Source organism: Lactuca saligna, chromosome 7, assembly GCF_052625555.1.
Source record: "Lactuca saligna cultivar CGN05327 chromosome 7, ASM5262555v1, whole genome shotgun sequence".
In the NCBI taxonomy this organism is placed as follows: domain Eukaryota; kingdom Viridiplantae; phylum Streptophyta; class Magnoliopsida; order Asterales; family Asteraceae; genus Lactuca; species Lactuca saligna.
In genome coordinates, this window is record NC_136423.1 from 6,382,809 (window position 1) to 6,397,832 (window position 15,024).

At 35.0% G+C, this 15,024-nt stretch overlaps 1 protein-coding gene across 1 annotated transcript; it reads left to right on the forward strand.

Moving 5' to 3' along the window:
- Nucleotides 1-11,741: 11,741 nt before the first annotated feature.
- On the forward strand, nt 11,742-13,640 carry LOC145005269 (cytochrome P450 76T24-like). The gene is made up of 3 exons (XM_078964339.1): nt 11,742-12,197; nt 12,427-12,876; nt 12,957-13,640. The coding sequence occupies exons 1-3, from the start codon at nt 11,745-11,747 to the stop codon at nt 13,557-13,559; spliced, it is 1,506 nt and encodes a 501-aa protein (XP_078820465.1). The 5' UTR covers nt 11,742-11,744; the 3' UTR covers nt 13,560-13,640.
- Nucleotides 13,641-15,024: the final 1,384 nt, after the last annotated feature.

Consider the following 15,024-nt stretch of genomic DNA (forward strand, 5'->3'; position numbering starts at 1 on the left):
TTGGAGTTATCAGGTAGAGCATTGGGGAATGGTATAGGTAGGTGTGGAAGGTAGTATTGGGCCCGTACTACTGAAAGCACATGATCTGTACCCGAACCAATGTTTGATCTGACAACTCCAAGGAGGACAGGTGTGGGAAGATCCCTTATATGGAAATCCTGATCATTGTGATTTATGACATTTCAGTTCAGCATGGTGATGACATGATTTGGAGCAGTGGGATCAGGATCGGGATCTGGATCCAGGGCAGAGTCAGGCGACACTACCAATGTGATTGATGAGAGGTTGCACGAGCTTATTGCAGCTGAGGTTACCAGGGGCATCCTTGACGCAACTACAATCATTTTTTGGACGGTCAATGGGGACATGTTGGACATCATGGAGGAGAGATTCAGGGCATTCAGGGCCGAGATTGTTGCGGGTCAGTTTGGGGCTCGAACTCCCTCGTTCCGGGAGTTCAAGGCATGTGGGGCGCCTGAGTTTTTCGGGGCTAGGGACCCCATTGTTAGCTGACGCTGGGTGGTGGATATCAAGAATGCACAGCGTACGAGTTCTTTCCCGGATGCGGGAAATGTGGAATTTGCTGCTTCTACGCTAAGAGACAGGGCCTGGGATTGGTGGGGCGAGGTTACAAGTTAGGTGGGAGCAGCCAGTGTGGCTGAGATGACTTGGGTTGAGTTTGTTCGGCGATTTGACTCGGATTTTTCACTAGCTATTGAGGTTCAACGACTTGTGAGGGAGTTTCATGACTTACAACAAACCACCAAGACTGTGGCGGAGATCACCGCCAAGTTCCGAGAGCGAGGTTGTTGATTCCACAATATGCCATCGATGAGGAGATGCGGAGGACAAGGTATCATTCCATGCTGAGGGATGATATCTAGGAAATTGTGAGCTTTATAGGGTGCAAAACCATGAATGAGATGGTAGAGAAGGCTCGGGAACGGGAGATGGAGTTGGACTTCCGCACCAAGTGGAAGTCGGAGCAGACGCATGTAGCAGGGGGTCAGGCTATGAAGCCTAAGACCTCAGACACTTCCAGCAGGGGTCAACAGGGTCAGGGTCGGTGTGCCAAGTACAGTAGGGTGCACGGTGGAGCTTGGCATATCACAGGCACAAGATGCTATACATGTGGCCAACAGGGCCACTTGAGCAGGGACTGCCCCACAAAGGGCTTGATTTGTTTTCACTGCAACAAGACTGGCCATAAGCGGGTCAACTGTCCATGGTTACAAGGAGGAGTAGGAACGGTGGAGGCGCCCGCATCCGCCACGTTGTGGATAAATGATGGCCGACCTGCCAAGGCAGATGCTCCAGCGGTGAAGAGCCACACATTTTAGTTGACCACTGAGGAGGCTCAGGCAACGCCAGACATTATGGCTGGTACATGTCTATTATTCTCTACTCTTTATTGTTCGTATGATTTATGTGTGTATTATGCTTGTATGAGGACCTTTTCGGTCAATGGTATGTCGGTACATGTTTTGTTTGATTCGGGTGCTACCCGATCGTTTGTGTCACTTGCGCTTAGCAAGAAGTTCCGGGATATGCCAGGAACCTTGGTTTCCCGCTCGAGGTAGAGATTGCAAATGACCGCACGACGAGTATCGCGAGAGTGGTATTAGGTTGATTAGCTAGAGTCATTGGAATTGTTGGGATTCGAGAAGTGTTAGCTGGTTTTCAAGAGTCATGATTGTTTCGAAGCGTTGTTTGTGATGCTCTAGCTCTGTTAGACACCGACCGTCAACGGATTGTCAATTGGGACGGAAGAGGGTTTGGGGAATCCTTCAATTCTCGTGTCCCAAGCGGACTTAGTTGAATCTAAGTGGGGGAGAATCTTTCAGATATCCAGGATGGAAGCAAGTGTGAGACGAGGATGCGTTTGACATCCCTATTGGGGGAAGAAAGGCAGCCTTAGGGGCTGACTGAACATAGGATAGCAAGGGATGGGAGTTCGGGAAACTCCCCAACATTTGGAATGCGTCTTGTTGATGCCATATAACAGAATTTGGAGGAAGGAACCAGGTAGAGTTCCAGTAAGTGTTTAGTTTCAGCTGAGAGGATAGACCGCGTAGGAACTCAATGCTAAGATGCGTTCGGATTGATAGATGAGCAATAGGGCTTTGGTCAGGGATCATGTTTGTGCAAGAAGTGTTCTAAGTCTACGGTTGTAGCTGTTGCATTCACGGATTCGTTCAGTTGACTTAGACCAGTTCGCATGGTCATGGGGAATCCACAACTTAGGTGGAATTAGGGTTGGAGATGATTATTCGATCGAATGCCTATGTGCGAGCCCAGGTGGTTATGTGAATTAAGAATGGAATTGGTAGAGACTGTTGAGGCAATGGTTGAGAACTTGAGTTGCAGGATCTTTTGGATAAGCGATACGTGACGCAGGAGAGCTACACATGCGTGGTACTGATATGTAATCTCTTGGGAACCTAGTGGTTGGACCAGGGGCGAGACTGGTAATCTCGAGGATCGACTAAGGATGTCTATTTATTGGTCAAGTAATGGTAATCGGTTGTTATGATGCATAATGGATCTCGATGTAGTGACGGAGTATCGACCCGTTTTGGAGATGACTCCGAATCGGGGTTCGCCCAGATTCAGTACAAGATTTTGGTTCTGTGAGATGGGATGCGGGAGCATAAGGATGCCAAGGGAATCAAAGGTAGTATACCAGGGTAATGAATGGGTTTGGTTTTATGGTAGCTCAAGCCATCACGATGTACCTCGAGTGGTTCTATCAGCGATGGGACCACGACATGTTGAAACCGGGAAAAGACAGGTCAAAGGAGGTCGGGTATGACATAAGACTATAGTTGTTCTGGTAGCATTCATTTTTGCATCAGGTTCAGTGGCTATGGGTTGTCAGCCTGCTATGATCGGATGGATCAAGGATTAAAGGAGTTGAGTGAATAGGTATTGCCAGGGCAATTATTGTCAGACGAGGTGTCCTTCGGAGGTCATGTAGGATTACTAAGTGTGTGTCTCTGGCTCAGCAGTCGGGAAGGTTTCCGGTGTTTTGGTTAGTTGGTAGGCGAGTTGGGACCAAGAAGGTCTCATCCATTCTTGATGTGTGTAAAACCAACTAGTTTTAATCCTACTGAATTAATTACAAAGAAAAAGATACGAAAGGTAGTGTACCTATCGATTAGCAGTTTAGTTCAGGTAAGTAGGGTATCGAACACAGGGAACGGCAGATTAAACTAACTACTAGTATTATCTAAAAAAACAAATAATAAAAGGAAGAGTTTTCTCTAGTTTTGCAAGACTAGAAAATTAAACAATTAACTAAAATTTAAACTATCGACTAAATAAGCAAGAATCAACTAAATTCAATAATAAAGAAGACTTCTGTTTAGGGTTGACTCATTTGATCCTATGGTTGATTTTATGAAAAGTGAAATGGATTAATCTGTCTTTGGCTACCGATTAAGATGATTGGGTTCACGTTCGCTATTACTAATCCTTAGAAAACTAATTAATCTAAGCAGTGGCCAGTTGTCCAAATTAATGAATTTCCTAGATTATTTATTCGGGTTAAGTAAGACTTGTAATGGTTAATTGAATTGGTCTTTCAATTAACCTCTTGCTGATGGTTTGTCACACAAGCTCATACATTAGTTTTCCTATTCTCTATTAACCCTAGTTTCACGTTTGCTATTCCTATGCATATAACCAAAAATCATATGAGATTAGCAATTAAGAGATTCTCATGCAACTTAACTACAGATTAATTAACAGAGGAATAGTAATAACTAACACATAAGGGTCTTTAACAAGCTTAACAAAACAAATCAACAAATAAAGATAATCTAAATCATAAAATCAACACATAATCACAAACTTTATCTTTCCTAAACAGAAGAAAATAGGTTTAGTTCATGATTACAGCAAAACTAAAGGCAAAAATGAATTCTAGTAAATCAAACATGGTTCAACTTAAAGAATAATAAAAGTAAACTTGAATTTTGCCTTAATCTTCTCACAATTGGATCTAGGGTTTATTCTCTGACTCCCAGCACTTGAATACGTCTTCTAATCGTTGCTTCTCTCCAGGAGTTCATTCCAGAAAATTGGGTTATGATCAGGAAGTCTCTTTTTATAGGTTAGAGGTGACTCGTCGAGTCCATAGGGCGACTCGTCGAGTCCCTCATTAAAATCCCGTGCCCGACAAGGTAAGGATTCTTCTTGCTTCGAGAACCTTCGCAGGAACTTGTCGAGTCAAGGGTCAACTCGCCGAGTTCCTTGTTATTTTTGGCTCTTTTCTTTGTTCTTTGATTCCCAAACTCCGAATAGCCATTCCAACTTCCTTTTGCTTCCAAGAACTCCTTTTGAACTGAAAATATAATTCAAACATGATTAAGCACCTTTTATTCCATAATTGCAATAAATTAGCAAAAAAGTATTAATAATCTATGCAAAATATATGACTAAATATGCACATATCAGTTCTTCAGGAAAGCAGCCATGTGGAAGCAAGAGGAGTAGGATCGACTTTATTGGTTTGGAGTCTGAGTATTACGAGTGGGAAGAATTCTATCTAGGCATGTCTCTTGTGGAATCAGGTCCATGGTGATTCAATGTGAGCAGTCTTTCAGGGAGACTGACCATCTCGAGGCTTTAGGTTTCAGATGGAGCGTATGTGATCAGGTTGCATCGAAATCGCTCATCTTCAGAATCTAGAACCCTATGAGGGTTGATTTTGTTTTCCTTGGGAAGACCGGGGTATTCTCGGGTTTGTGGTCATGGTGCTTAGGTAGTCTAGTATGTCAGGCATGGCGATGCATGACTTCGAGGATGAAGTCTAGTTTAAGTGGGGGAGAGTTGTAACTCCCTATTTGAAAGTACTCGGTTGGGGTCTTGGAAGCCAAAGGGTGAGGGGCGATTTGGTCTTTTATGGGTCCCAGGTTTTACCTGGAAGGTTTTAGGCTTGAAGGTGTTGAGGGGAGCGTAGGGCTTCCCGCCACCTTTCCGTGGATATAAAGTTCGTCGGAAACGGACTTAGAATAAAGGAGTTACGATACTTTGAAATTATTGTCAATTTTATCCCCTAATGGAAATTAGTGACAAGAAGATCTCATTAATGCAAGGTGGCCAACACAAGAGTACGCCCAACGTAAGCTGGGGTACGACCAACGTAGATAGAGTAAATGGTCGCAGGTGATTAGAAACGTACGCCCAACGTATGAAGAGTACACCCAATGTACGCTCAGAGTCATTAAACCCAAATTTTTAGGGTGTAACACTATAAAAAGAACATTAAACCCTCTAGGGTGGGTCAGCCTCCTCCTCATCCTTTAACCCCTCTTCGAAACCCTAACCCTAATTGTGAGAGTGTGAGCTTGTTGGGCCATCTTGGAGTGCATCTTAGTGTTCTTGAAAAGGAGTGATCATCTTGGAGTCTCACTAATCAGGGAAGAGCTTTTGGATCTAGGTTCTCCAGATCATTTGCAAGTCTCAGAAGGTATAAACTTTCTACCTTGTTATCTTATAGCTTGAGATCTAGGTTAGGGCTTGTTTGGTGTTTCATATGAGCTTATGGACTATCTCTTGGGAGTTGAGCAACTCCAGAGCTTAGGAAGAGTAGATCTGAGGTCCTTTGGTCCATCTACTTCATGAAAATGGAATCTTGATGAGTATTCTAACCTCATGCATGGATCAAGACCCTTGGAAATGTCTTAATGGGTTGTTGGGAGCACATTAGCTAATGTATCTACTCATTTTACCAATATATATATATATATATATATATATATATATATATATATATATATATATATATATATATATATATATATATATATTAAATCAAACAATTTAGGCAAAAAGAATTGCACATTTATTTTTTTTATCCTTAATAACAACATACTTTGTTTTATCCATAATAGCTACGTAGTTTAATATTTTTACAAAATATAAGAAATATATTTACATTTATCATCCATAATACCAATATACTTATATTTTCTATCAATAATAGCAACCTACTTACATTTAGCGACATACTTTTCTCATAACACATCACCACGTTAATTTAACGAAGCTAAACATATTAATTTCAACCACTTTAATAATTTCACAAATCCTAAACATACTACTTTAACAATTTAAACAACTAAAACATATATATAAACAATATAATAACAAAGCAAAACATATATATAAACAATATAATAACAAAGCAAAATGCACCGCATTAACAATTTATGAAACCTTAAACATACAAATTTAACAATTTAACTAAGAAAAACATATCACACTAATAGCAACATACGTATATTTTCTAACAATAATAGCAATATATTTTTTCTTAGCTTCGGTAGGAATGTACTTTACTCTTTTTACCCAAGGTTGTGAAAATCGCTCGACGGTAGCTAGGTGGTTGACTGACGTTAAACGATTAATTGGACTCAGCGGGGATTAATCGGGAACCTAAATTATTAATAAATTTATTTAAAAAATAAGTATTTAAAAGTTTAAAATTTTGAAATTTTTAAAATTTTAGTATAATATCTTGAAATTTCGAAAGCTTAAAGTTTTGAAAATTAAAAATTTTGGTGTAATTTTTGAAAATTAAAAATTTTGAATTTTTTTAAATATTTCCTGCCGATGACCGCCGAGGACTGCTAAATCCGAGTTTGATCAATTGACCAATTTCCGCAAAACACCCTAATCGTAATTGGTTCAAAGCTACCAAACGATTAATCGGCCGTCATGACCGATTTCTACAATATTGTTTTTACCTACTAAAGGCAATATAATAATTGCATTTTCTATCTATAATAACAACACTCTTACACTTTTATCTTAGGAACGTAGTTTACTTTTTCTACAAGTACATTCAACGTACTTAAATTTCCTTTTCATAGCAGCAACACAGTTCCTATTCATAGTAGCAACACATTTATACTTTCTATTAGGGCTTACAAAATTGTACCATGGAAAACCAACCAACATGGTACCAACCGAACCAAGAAACTTGGTAGTCAATATATTTGATAGCCAACATATTTGGTTGGTAGTACCGTACCAATTGATCAATGTTGGTACGGTAATAGTACAAAAATTGGAATACCATCGTAATACCGTACCAACCAATTCATTTGATATATATATATATATATATATATATATATATATATATATATATATATATATATATATATATATATATCAACTGTTATTGTATTTAGTGTTTACAGTTTCAAATAACATTATATTAGTAATTTGATCGTTTTAGTCAATAGTTATTACTACGTTAAAGTACAATATTAAAACGTTACTTTAGCGTTACTTCAGTAGAATTCTTTTGTAAACTAAAAGAACTACATAAATAATTTCTATACTACACATCAAAATCCCGATGTCTTTGCTTGTTTTTAAATCTTATAATAGAAAATTAAAAGAAGTTAGTATATACCATTACCAATTTGTACCAACCAAACTTATTGGTAACCAAATAAATTGGTACCAAGTATAGTTGGTATGGTACCAGTAGCAATTTTTTTATACCAATTGTAGTTGGTACAGTATACGGTTTAGAAAAATATGAATTGGTACCATACCAATTTCACCTCTATTTTCTATAAAGAAGTATAATGGCCTTAATTAAAAAAGTATATCCATAGATGACATACTAGAATTTGGGGCCCCGAGCAAAATTTGCTCATTACACATCAAATCAATTTAACAAATTACAAATGGGCTTAATTAAAGAAGTATAATGTCCTTAATTAAAGAAGTATATCCATAGACTAGATATGTGCCGCGCAAAGCAGCGACGATAAATAATTTTTTAGGCGAATAGTTTTCTTACGGGAAAATAATTATTAAATTTTGTTATTAGTTATTATGTAATAAGAAAAATTACCACTTTTAATTAAAATATTTATGTTTAGAACTTATATTTATATTGTATGTTTATACATTAGATGTAAATTAATTATTATCGACATCTAGTTTAAAAAATATAAATTAACTTAGATGGATTTAATATTTTAAAATTGTTATTTTGCTCCAAATTAATTTTTTAAAAACATTACTTAATTCAAGTTTTTAAAGTTTTGACAAGTATTAATGGTTTTGTTATGTATAATCGATTTGTACAAAAAGCTTTGTAATTTATACCTCTTAAAATTCAAAATATGACTAATATGTATCATATATATAATATAAGATGACATACTAGAATTTGGGCTCCGAAGCAAAATTTGCTCATTACACATCAAATTAGTTTAACAAATTACAAAACATTCACATAACAACAAAAAAACAAACAACTTTAATAACTCAAAAACCAAACATACCGCTTTAACAATTTAAAAATCCATAAATATACTACTGATCATATATGTTTAACAATTTGTTGAACTTAAGCATAACAAACTAACAAACCAAAAAAACCATTTTTACAATTTTAAGAAAACAAAACATACCACTTTATTGAAAAGTTTTGGTTTCAAAAATTTAAACTCAAACCCAAACCAAAATCAATGGGTTCGGTTTCTCAAATTTAACGGGTTCAATTTCGGTTTGAGCGGTTTTAAATCCATAAACATTAAACCTAACCACAAAATCACCATTTAACCAAAGGTTAGGTTGGGACTTAGCAAGTTTTAAGATTTAAGAATATAAGAAACCTTATATACATGGATACTGCATGCATTTGAATGAAAAGGAAGGAAGGTACTTGTTCGTTTATATAAGGGATAATGATGGCTTGATTTCTGTATTTATTTTAGCTTTCGTTTTATTTTAGTTTAGCATTTTTTTTTTTTAATTTTCTTTTCGCATTAAAAAAGTAGATTTATAATTTCACTCGTTTAAGCTAATGTTGTGTAGATTTTTTGGAGGAAGATGGTAATTTGGAGCATCCTTAAAGCCACATCGAGTACATTGCAACAACGATTGACGTTCCGTAACAAAATCCGTGAGCGACAAGGAAAACAAAGCGCTATAAATCTATTTTCGGATATTGACAGCATCACACGATTTTCTTTAAACAATTAGACGGAAAGGCAAACGTTGTCCAATTAAGCTGAAATTTCACGGACGTCTTCCCGACTTTGTTGATCTTCGATCTCACAAAAAATAAACTGATTTCGACAAGTTTTGATACGGTTTTGGGCCTCTCAAAGAGTTGGACAGAAAGTTGCCTTCATTATATTCAACATCCCAATAAGAGAATTAATTGCGGCCCATTCCAATTAATTGAAGCCCATTTTATCTTTTGTTGTTGGAGTGGGGCATCCAGCCTAATAAGAGAGTTAATTGTACCCCATTCAAATTAATTTAAACCGATTTTTTCTTTTGTTGTCGGAGTGCCTCTGAGCACAAAAAGAAAAGAGATGGATCATGGACGTCGCATTTTCATTTATACAACAGAAGAGATGAAAAATACACACATGACAATAATTGAACTCAAGACCGCAACCGCTAAGATGAGGTATTCAACCATTCGAGCAAGAATTTGTTTGAGTTATCCATTGGCTAAGTATAAATATATATATTTTATAGTTTTTGTCTATGTTTGATATATATATATATATATATATATATATATATATATATATATATATATATATATATATATATATATATATATATATATATATATATATATATATATATATATATATATGATTAGGTTCATTTGAGACCACTTATATTTTGTGAGACCGTGAGACGCATTTTTTTTATTTTATTTTTATTTTTTTTAGTTAATTCATGTTCCGAAAATAATATTTAAATAAAGAATTTTTTGATTTTTCCATTTATTTTGCATTTTAAAATTATTTTTAGAATATGTACAGTGTAATATTCTATTTAGAATATTTCACGTATTTTAAAAAAAAAAAGAATTTTTTTTATTTATTTTAGTTAATTCAAGTTCCAAAAATAATATTTATAAATTTTTTTTTTAGATTTTTCCATTTATTTTGCATTTTAAAATTATTTTTTAGAATATGTCAGTGTAATATTCTATTTAGAATATTTCACGTATTTAAAAAAAAAACGGAATTTTTTTATTTTATTTTTTACTTTTTTTATATTTTTTTTAGTTAATTCAAGTTCCGAAAATAATATTTAAAATTTGTTTTTTTGGATTTTTCCATTTATTTTGCATTTTAAAATTATTTTTAGATTTGGTCTCACGGTCTCACAAAATTAGAATCGTATCAAATTAACCTGAACCTATATATATATATATATATATATATATATATATATATATATATATATATATATATATATATATATATATATTATGAATTTGAAAAATCTTCGTGCAATGCTTAATGATCCGACATGTTTGGATGAATTTTATTCGTTTTTTTAATCCCAAAATAATCGAGAAAACGATGGAAACGAAGAAGATGATATGTAGGGATGAGTTTTATTTATATATTATACTTGTTGTCACGCTTTACTACTTGTTAGATTGTAAATTTTTTAGTTGTTTTATGTAATTACCGGAGACATTATTATTTTTTATATTTAATAGGATGTTATGTAATTACCGGACGATACTATTACCGGCAACATTATTACTTTTTATATTTAATCTAATGTGCGTGTGATTACCGGCGACACTATTACTTCTGATATTTAATCGGATGTTTGTTTTTTAATTAGCTTTGACACTATTATTTTTGATATTTAATCAAATGTCGTTATGTAATTACCGGCGATATTCTTATCGATAACCAAAATCGTTGAATAAAAAAAATTAAAAAATGAAAATTGTTATTACCGGCAACACTATTACCAGCGACATTATCATTACCGGCGACATCATCATTACAAGCAACGACACTCTTTACCGACGACAAGCTTATTAGCGGTGTCAATTTAATCAATATCGACGAAATAGTAGCGGCGATTTATTACCGACAACGTGCCGCCGCTATTATTATTATCGGCGACAATTTGACATTTTAGGAGCGACTTTTATCGCGGATAATTATCTTTTTTCCTTTTCTTGCAGTGACATGATAATAATTTAAAAAAAAAGTTCATAGACAAAGTTGTGAAAATGAAGTTAGTGAGTCAAAACGTAATTTCTGTTATTGACCAAGTCTAACTAATATAAAAGTACAACCACTTTTCTTCTATTTTAATTGGTCAATATCAAATCTTTTTTTGCAATCGATCGCGCGCCATGTGACTCAAACTCAAAGTTAAACTTAAGTCGTAAAAATATTATTGTTTTACACGCATGTTGTAAATATTATAACAATGAAATATTATAAACTCTCAAACAAAATATTCAAATAGAAAAAAAATTCATATTATAAAAAATTATCATTTTTCTATGTATTTACTCATTTTTATTCCGTATATATTTGTCATTAAGTTTACATTTATTGTACAAAAACAACCATTAAATCATAATTTTGTACATGATCTACTATCAAACTAATTCATATATACACTTAGTCGCTTTCATATATTCTGGCCATCAACAATTCTTTGCTTATTTTCTCTGGCGAACATAAGTAGATATGGATATGCCTATTAACCTGTTCAAATTATTAGTGCCTCACAACTGAACATCTTATATTTTTTACTCTGGAAATCATATATTAATTAGTGGCAACGCAACATGAAATATTATATCATCTTTTAGGAGGGGAGACTTTCAAAGAAAATATATTATATTACTTACTGACCTAAAACCGGATACTTATAAATGGATGATTCGTAAGATGGTTTAAATGAACGCACACAAAACAATGGAGTATCATACTTTCTTCCTCTTACTGTGTTGTCTTTTCCCATTCATCTACGCCTTCACCATTTGCAATTCCAGTAGACGCAACTTACGGTTACCGCCGGGACCTAAAGGTTTCCCCATCATCGGAAACCTCCTTGAAATCGGTGCCAACCCCCACCACTCACTTGCCATACTATCTAAATGTTATGGTCCTATAATGTCACTTAAGCTCGGAAGCAGGACAACAATCGTCATTTCTTCACCCGATATCACCAAAGAATTCTTTCACACTCATGATACATCCTTCTTAAACAGATCAGTTCCTATCGCTCTCCGAGCAGGGGACTTTGATAAATATTCCATGATGTGGATGCCTGCAGGAGATCAATGGCGGAAAATGAGAAGAATAACGAAAGAATACTTGTTCTCAGTTCTACAGCTAGATGCTAGGGAATTCCTACAACGGAAGAAGGTATGATATATAGGATGGATATGTTGATTGATTTCTATATGCATTATCTACGAGGAATTTGATTCTTATATAATGACATTCCCCGGAGATTCATACTAACATTTATTGGATAGAAATATAATCGATTATTCATCATATATGGTTACGAATTTAGATTTATTTATGCATGTCAATGGATATGGTTATGAATAGATGCTCTTATCTATACATAAATTTTTTAATATTCTAGGTACAAGAACTTCTCAATCATGTGGATGGATGTTGTAAAGACGAAAAGGCTTTGAACATAGGTGGAGCTGTGTTTACTACAGCTCTTAACATTCTCTCCAACTTCATGTTTTCTATTGATCTCGCTCAATTTGGTCTTGAGTCAGTGCAAGAATTCAAGGACGCAGTATGCGCTTTGCTGGAAGCTGGCGGAAAGCCGAGTCTACCAGACCTTTTCCCCATACTTAACTCATTCAATCTATTAGGGTTCCTACAAAAGGAAAATGTTAATGCTACGAAGTTACTGAGCATTTTTGATAAGATTATCAATGAGAGGTTGCAAACTAGATCGACTCTATATTCATATGATGGCGTTTCAACGAAGAACAGTGATGTTTTAGACTTGCTGCTCAACTTGAACCTAAAAGATGAATCCAGATTTACTCAAAATGATATGAGAATTTTATTTCTAGTAAGCAAATCCTTTTTATAGTACAGATTGAGTAATTTTCTTTCAAAACATTATCTCATACATTTTACAAATTATTATAGACATTATTTATTGCGGGAACTGACACGACATCGAGCACGGTGGAATGGGCGATGTCCGAACTCATTCTTAACCCACAGACAATGAAAACGGCTAGGTCAGAAATTATTAAACTCATGCAAAACAAAAATGAAAGCATACAAGAATATGATATCTCTCAACTCCCTTACCTACAAGCTGTGATAAAGGAGACTCTCAGACTACATCCTCCCGCCCCTTTTCTTATCCCTCGCGAAGCCATACATGATGTTGATGTTCATGGGTTCATGGTGCCTAAAAATGCACAAATCTTGTGTAACGTTTGGGCTATGGGTCGAGACCCAAACGTATGGTCAGACCCAGACATGTTCATCCCCGAGAGGTTTTTGGACACGAAGATCGACTATAGAGGCCAAGATTTCGAGCTTATTCCATTTGGTGCTGGGAGGAGGATTTGTCCAGGATTGAATCTTGCCAATAGAACATTACCTATCATATTGGGATCTTTGATTCATAAGTTTGATTGGAAGGTTGTGGGTCGACCAAAAGATATCGATATGGAGGAAACGTTTGCGATCACATTGCAAAAAGCTATACCACTCATGGCTTTCCCTATCAAAATATGATAGCGTTTAATTTTAGGTCTTTGTAGTTTTTTCTTAAATAAACGTTGAAAAGCATTCGTTTTACGTACTTTGATTTTATATGAAAACTCTTGTATTTGTATTGGTAAATAAAAATTTAAAGGAAATCTTTATTGGGCCCATAATTGTTGTATCCGTAAATAAGATCATAATTGTTGTATCCATAAATAAGATCATGTCTATGGAATGCACCATTACACAAATAAAGGACTTATCAGTGATAAAAGAACTATGTTCTATATTGATCGTTAAAGCGGTTCTTCATGTAAATTGATCAAAAAACCATTTGTAAATGTTTATGTATTATATCAAATTTTTGTATAGCGTCACTTCAGTTGAAGGAATTATTAGAACCCTTTCAAACATATTTTGGGTTCAGGAAAAAAAGAAAAAAAACACTTAAAATATATAAATTTCAACTACTATTTTTATATTAAATTAATAATTGAAAAAAATATTTATACTAGCTTCTAAATATAACATTTTCAATTATAAAAACACATATATTTAAAGAAAAATATTTCTTTTAGCTTTTTGGAATGTAAAATTGTGATAACCCGAAATTTCTATCTTGTAAAGCCATCAAATCCAACCAAAAGTCAGACTTAAGAACTTTGCCTTCTAGCCTTGTTAAAAGTCATTCTAAAGAGTTCTAAACCTAGTACACTTAAGGATTGAGTGTTATGAAATATTAGCTCGAGATTAGAAAGTCGCAATTAAGTCAGAAACTCCATCACCAGGAGTTTACGGCCACAAACTAGACTTTACAGCCGTAAACTCTTGATGGCCGAAAACTCTCCTCCTATATATATGAGAGCACTTCATTTCTTCACTCTTTTCCTTCCTTGGCCGAAATCCATTCAAACTCTCTCAAGTATCATCGAGTTCTTCATCCAAAACCTCTAAAAACGTAAGTGTTCTTCCCTCTAGTTGTTGTTATCTTTCTTAATCATGAGACACTTATCTTTCTTAATCATGAAACATTCTCTGATTTCATCCATGAAATCATCTCTTTTATGTTAGATCTTCAAATCATCATATTTCACCAAGAACACCAAGAACACACACTTGTTCTTGGTGGCCGAAAACTCCTCAAAGGCCCTCAAAAGTGTGAGTATTCCATCTATCATGTAGTTAGACATGTTAAACACTAGATCATAGTCTTGAAACATTATAAATCTCATCAACTTCAAGAGTTTACGACCGTAAACTCTTGGTTATGGCCGTAAACCCTTGTCTTGGTCATAACTTGAGCCTTAAACACTTCTAGACACTTGCTATCCATTAAGCACTCTTGAACCCCTTTGATTTAAGACCCAAATGACACCATTTAGAGAGTTTACGGCCATGCACTCTTGGTGTGGCCGTAAACACCTCAAAATCCTTCCAAAGAGTTAGTTTTGTTCATCCTCTTGTTGAGCAATAGTCCTTCAAGTTTCCCAATCAT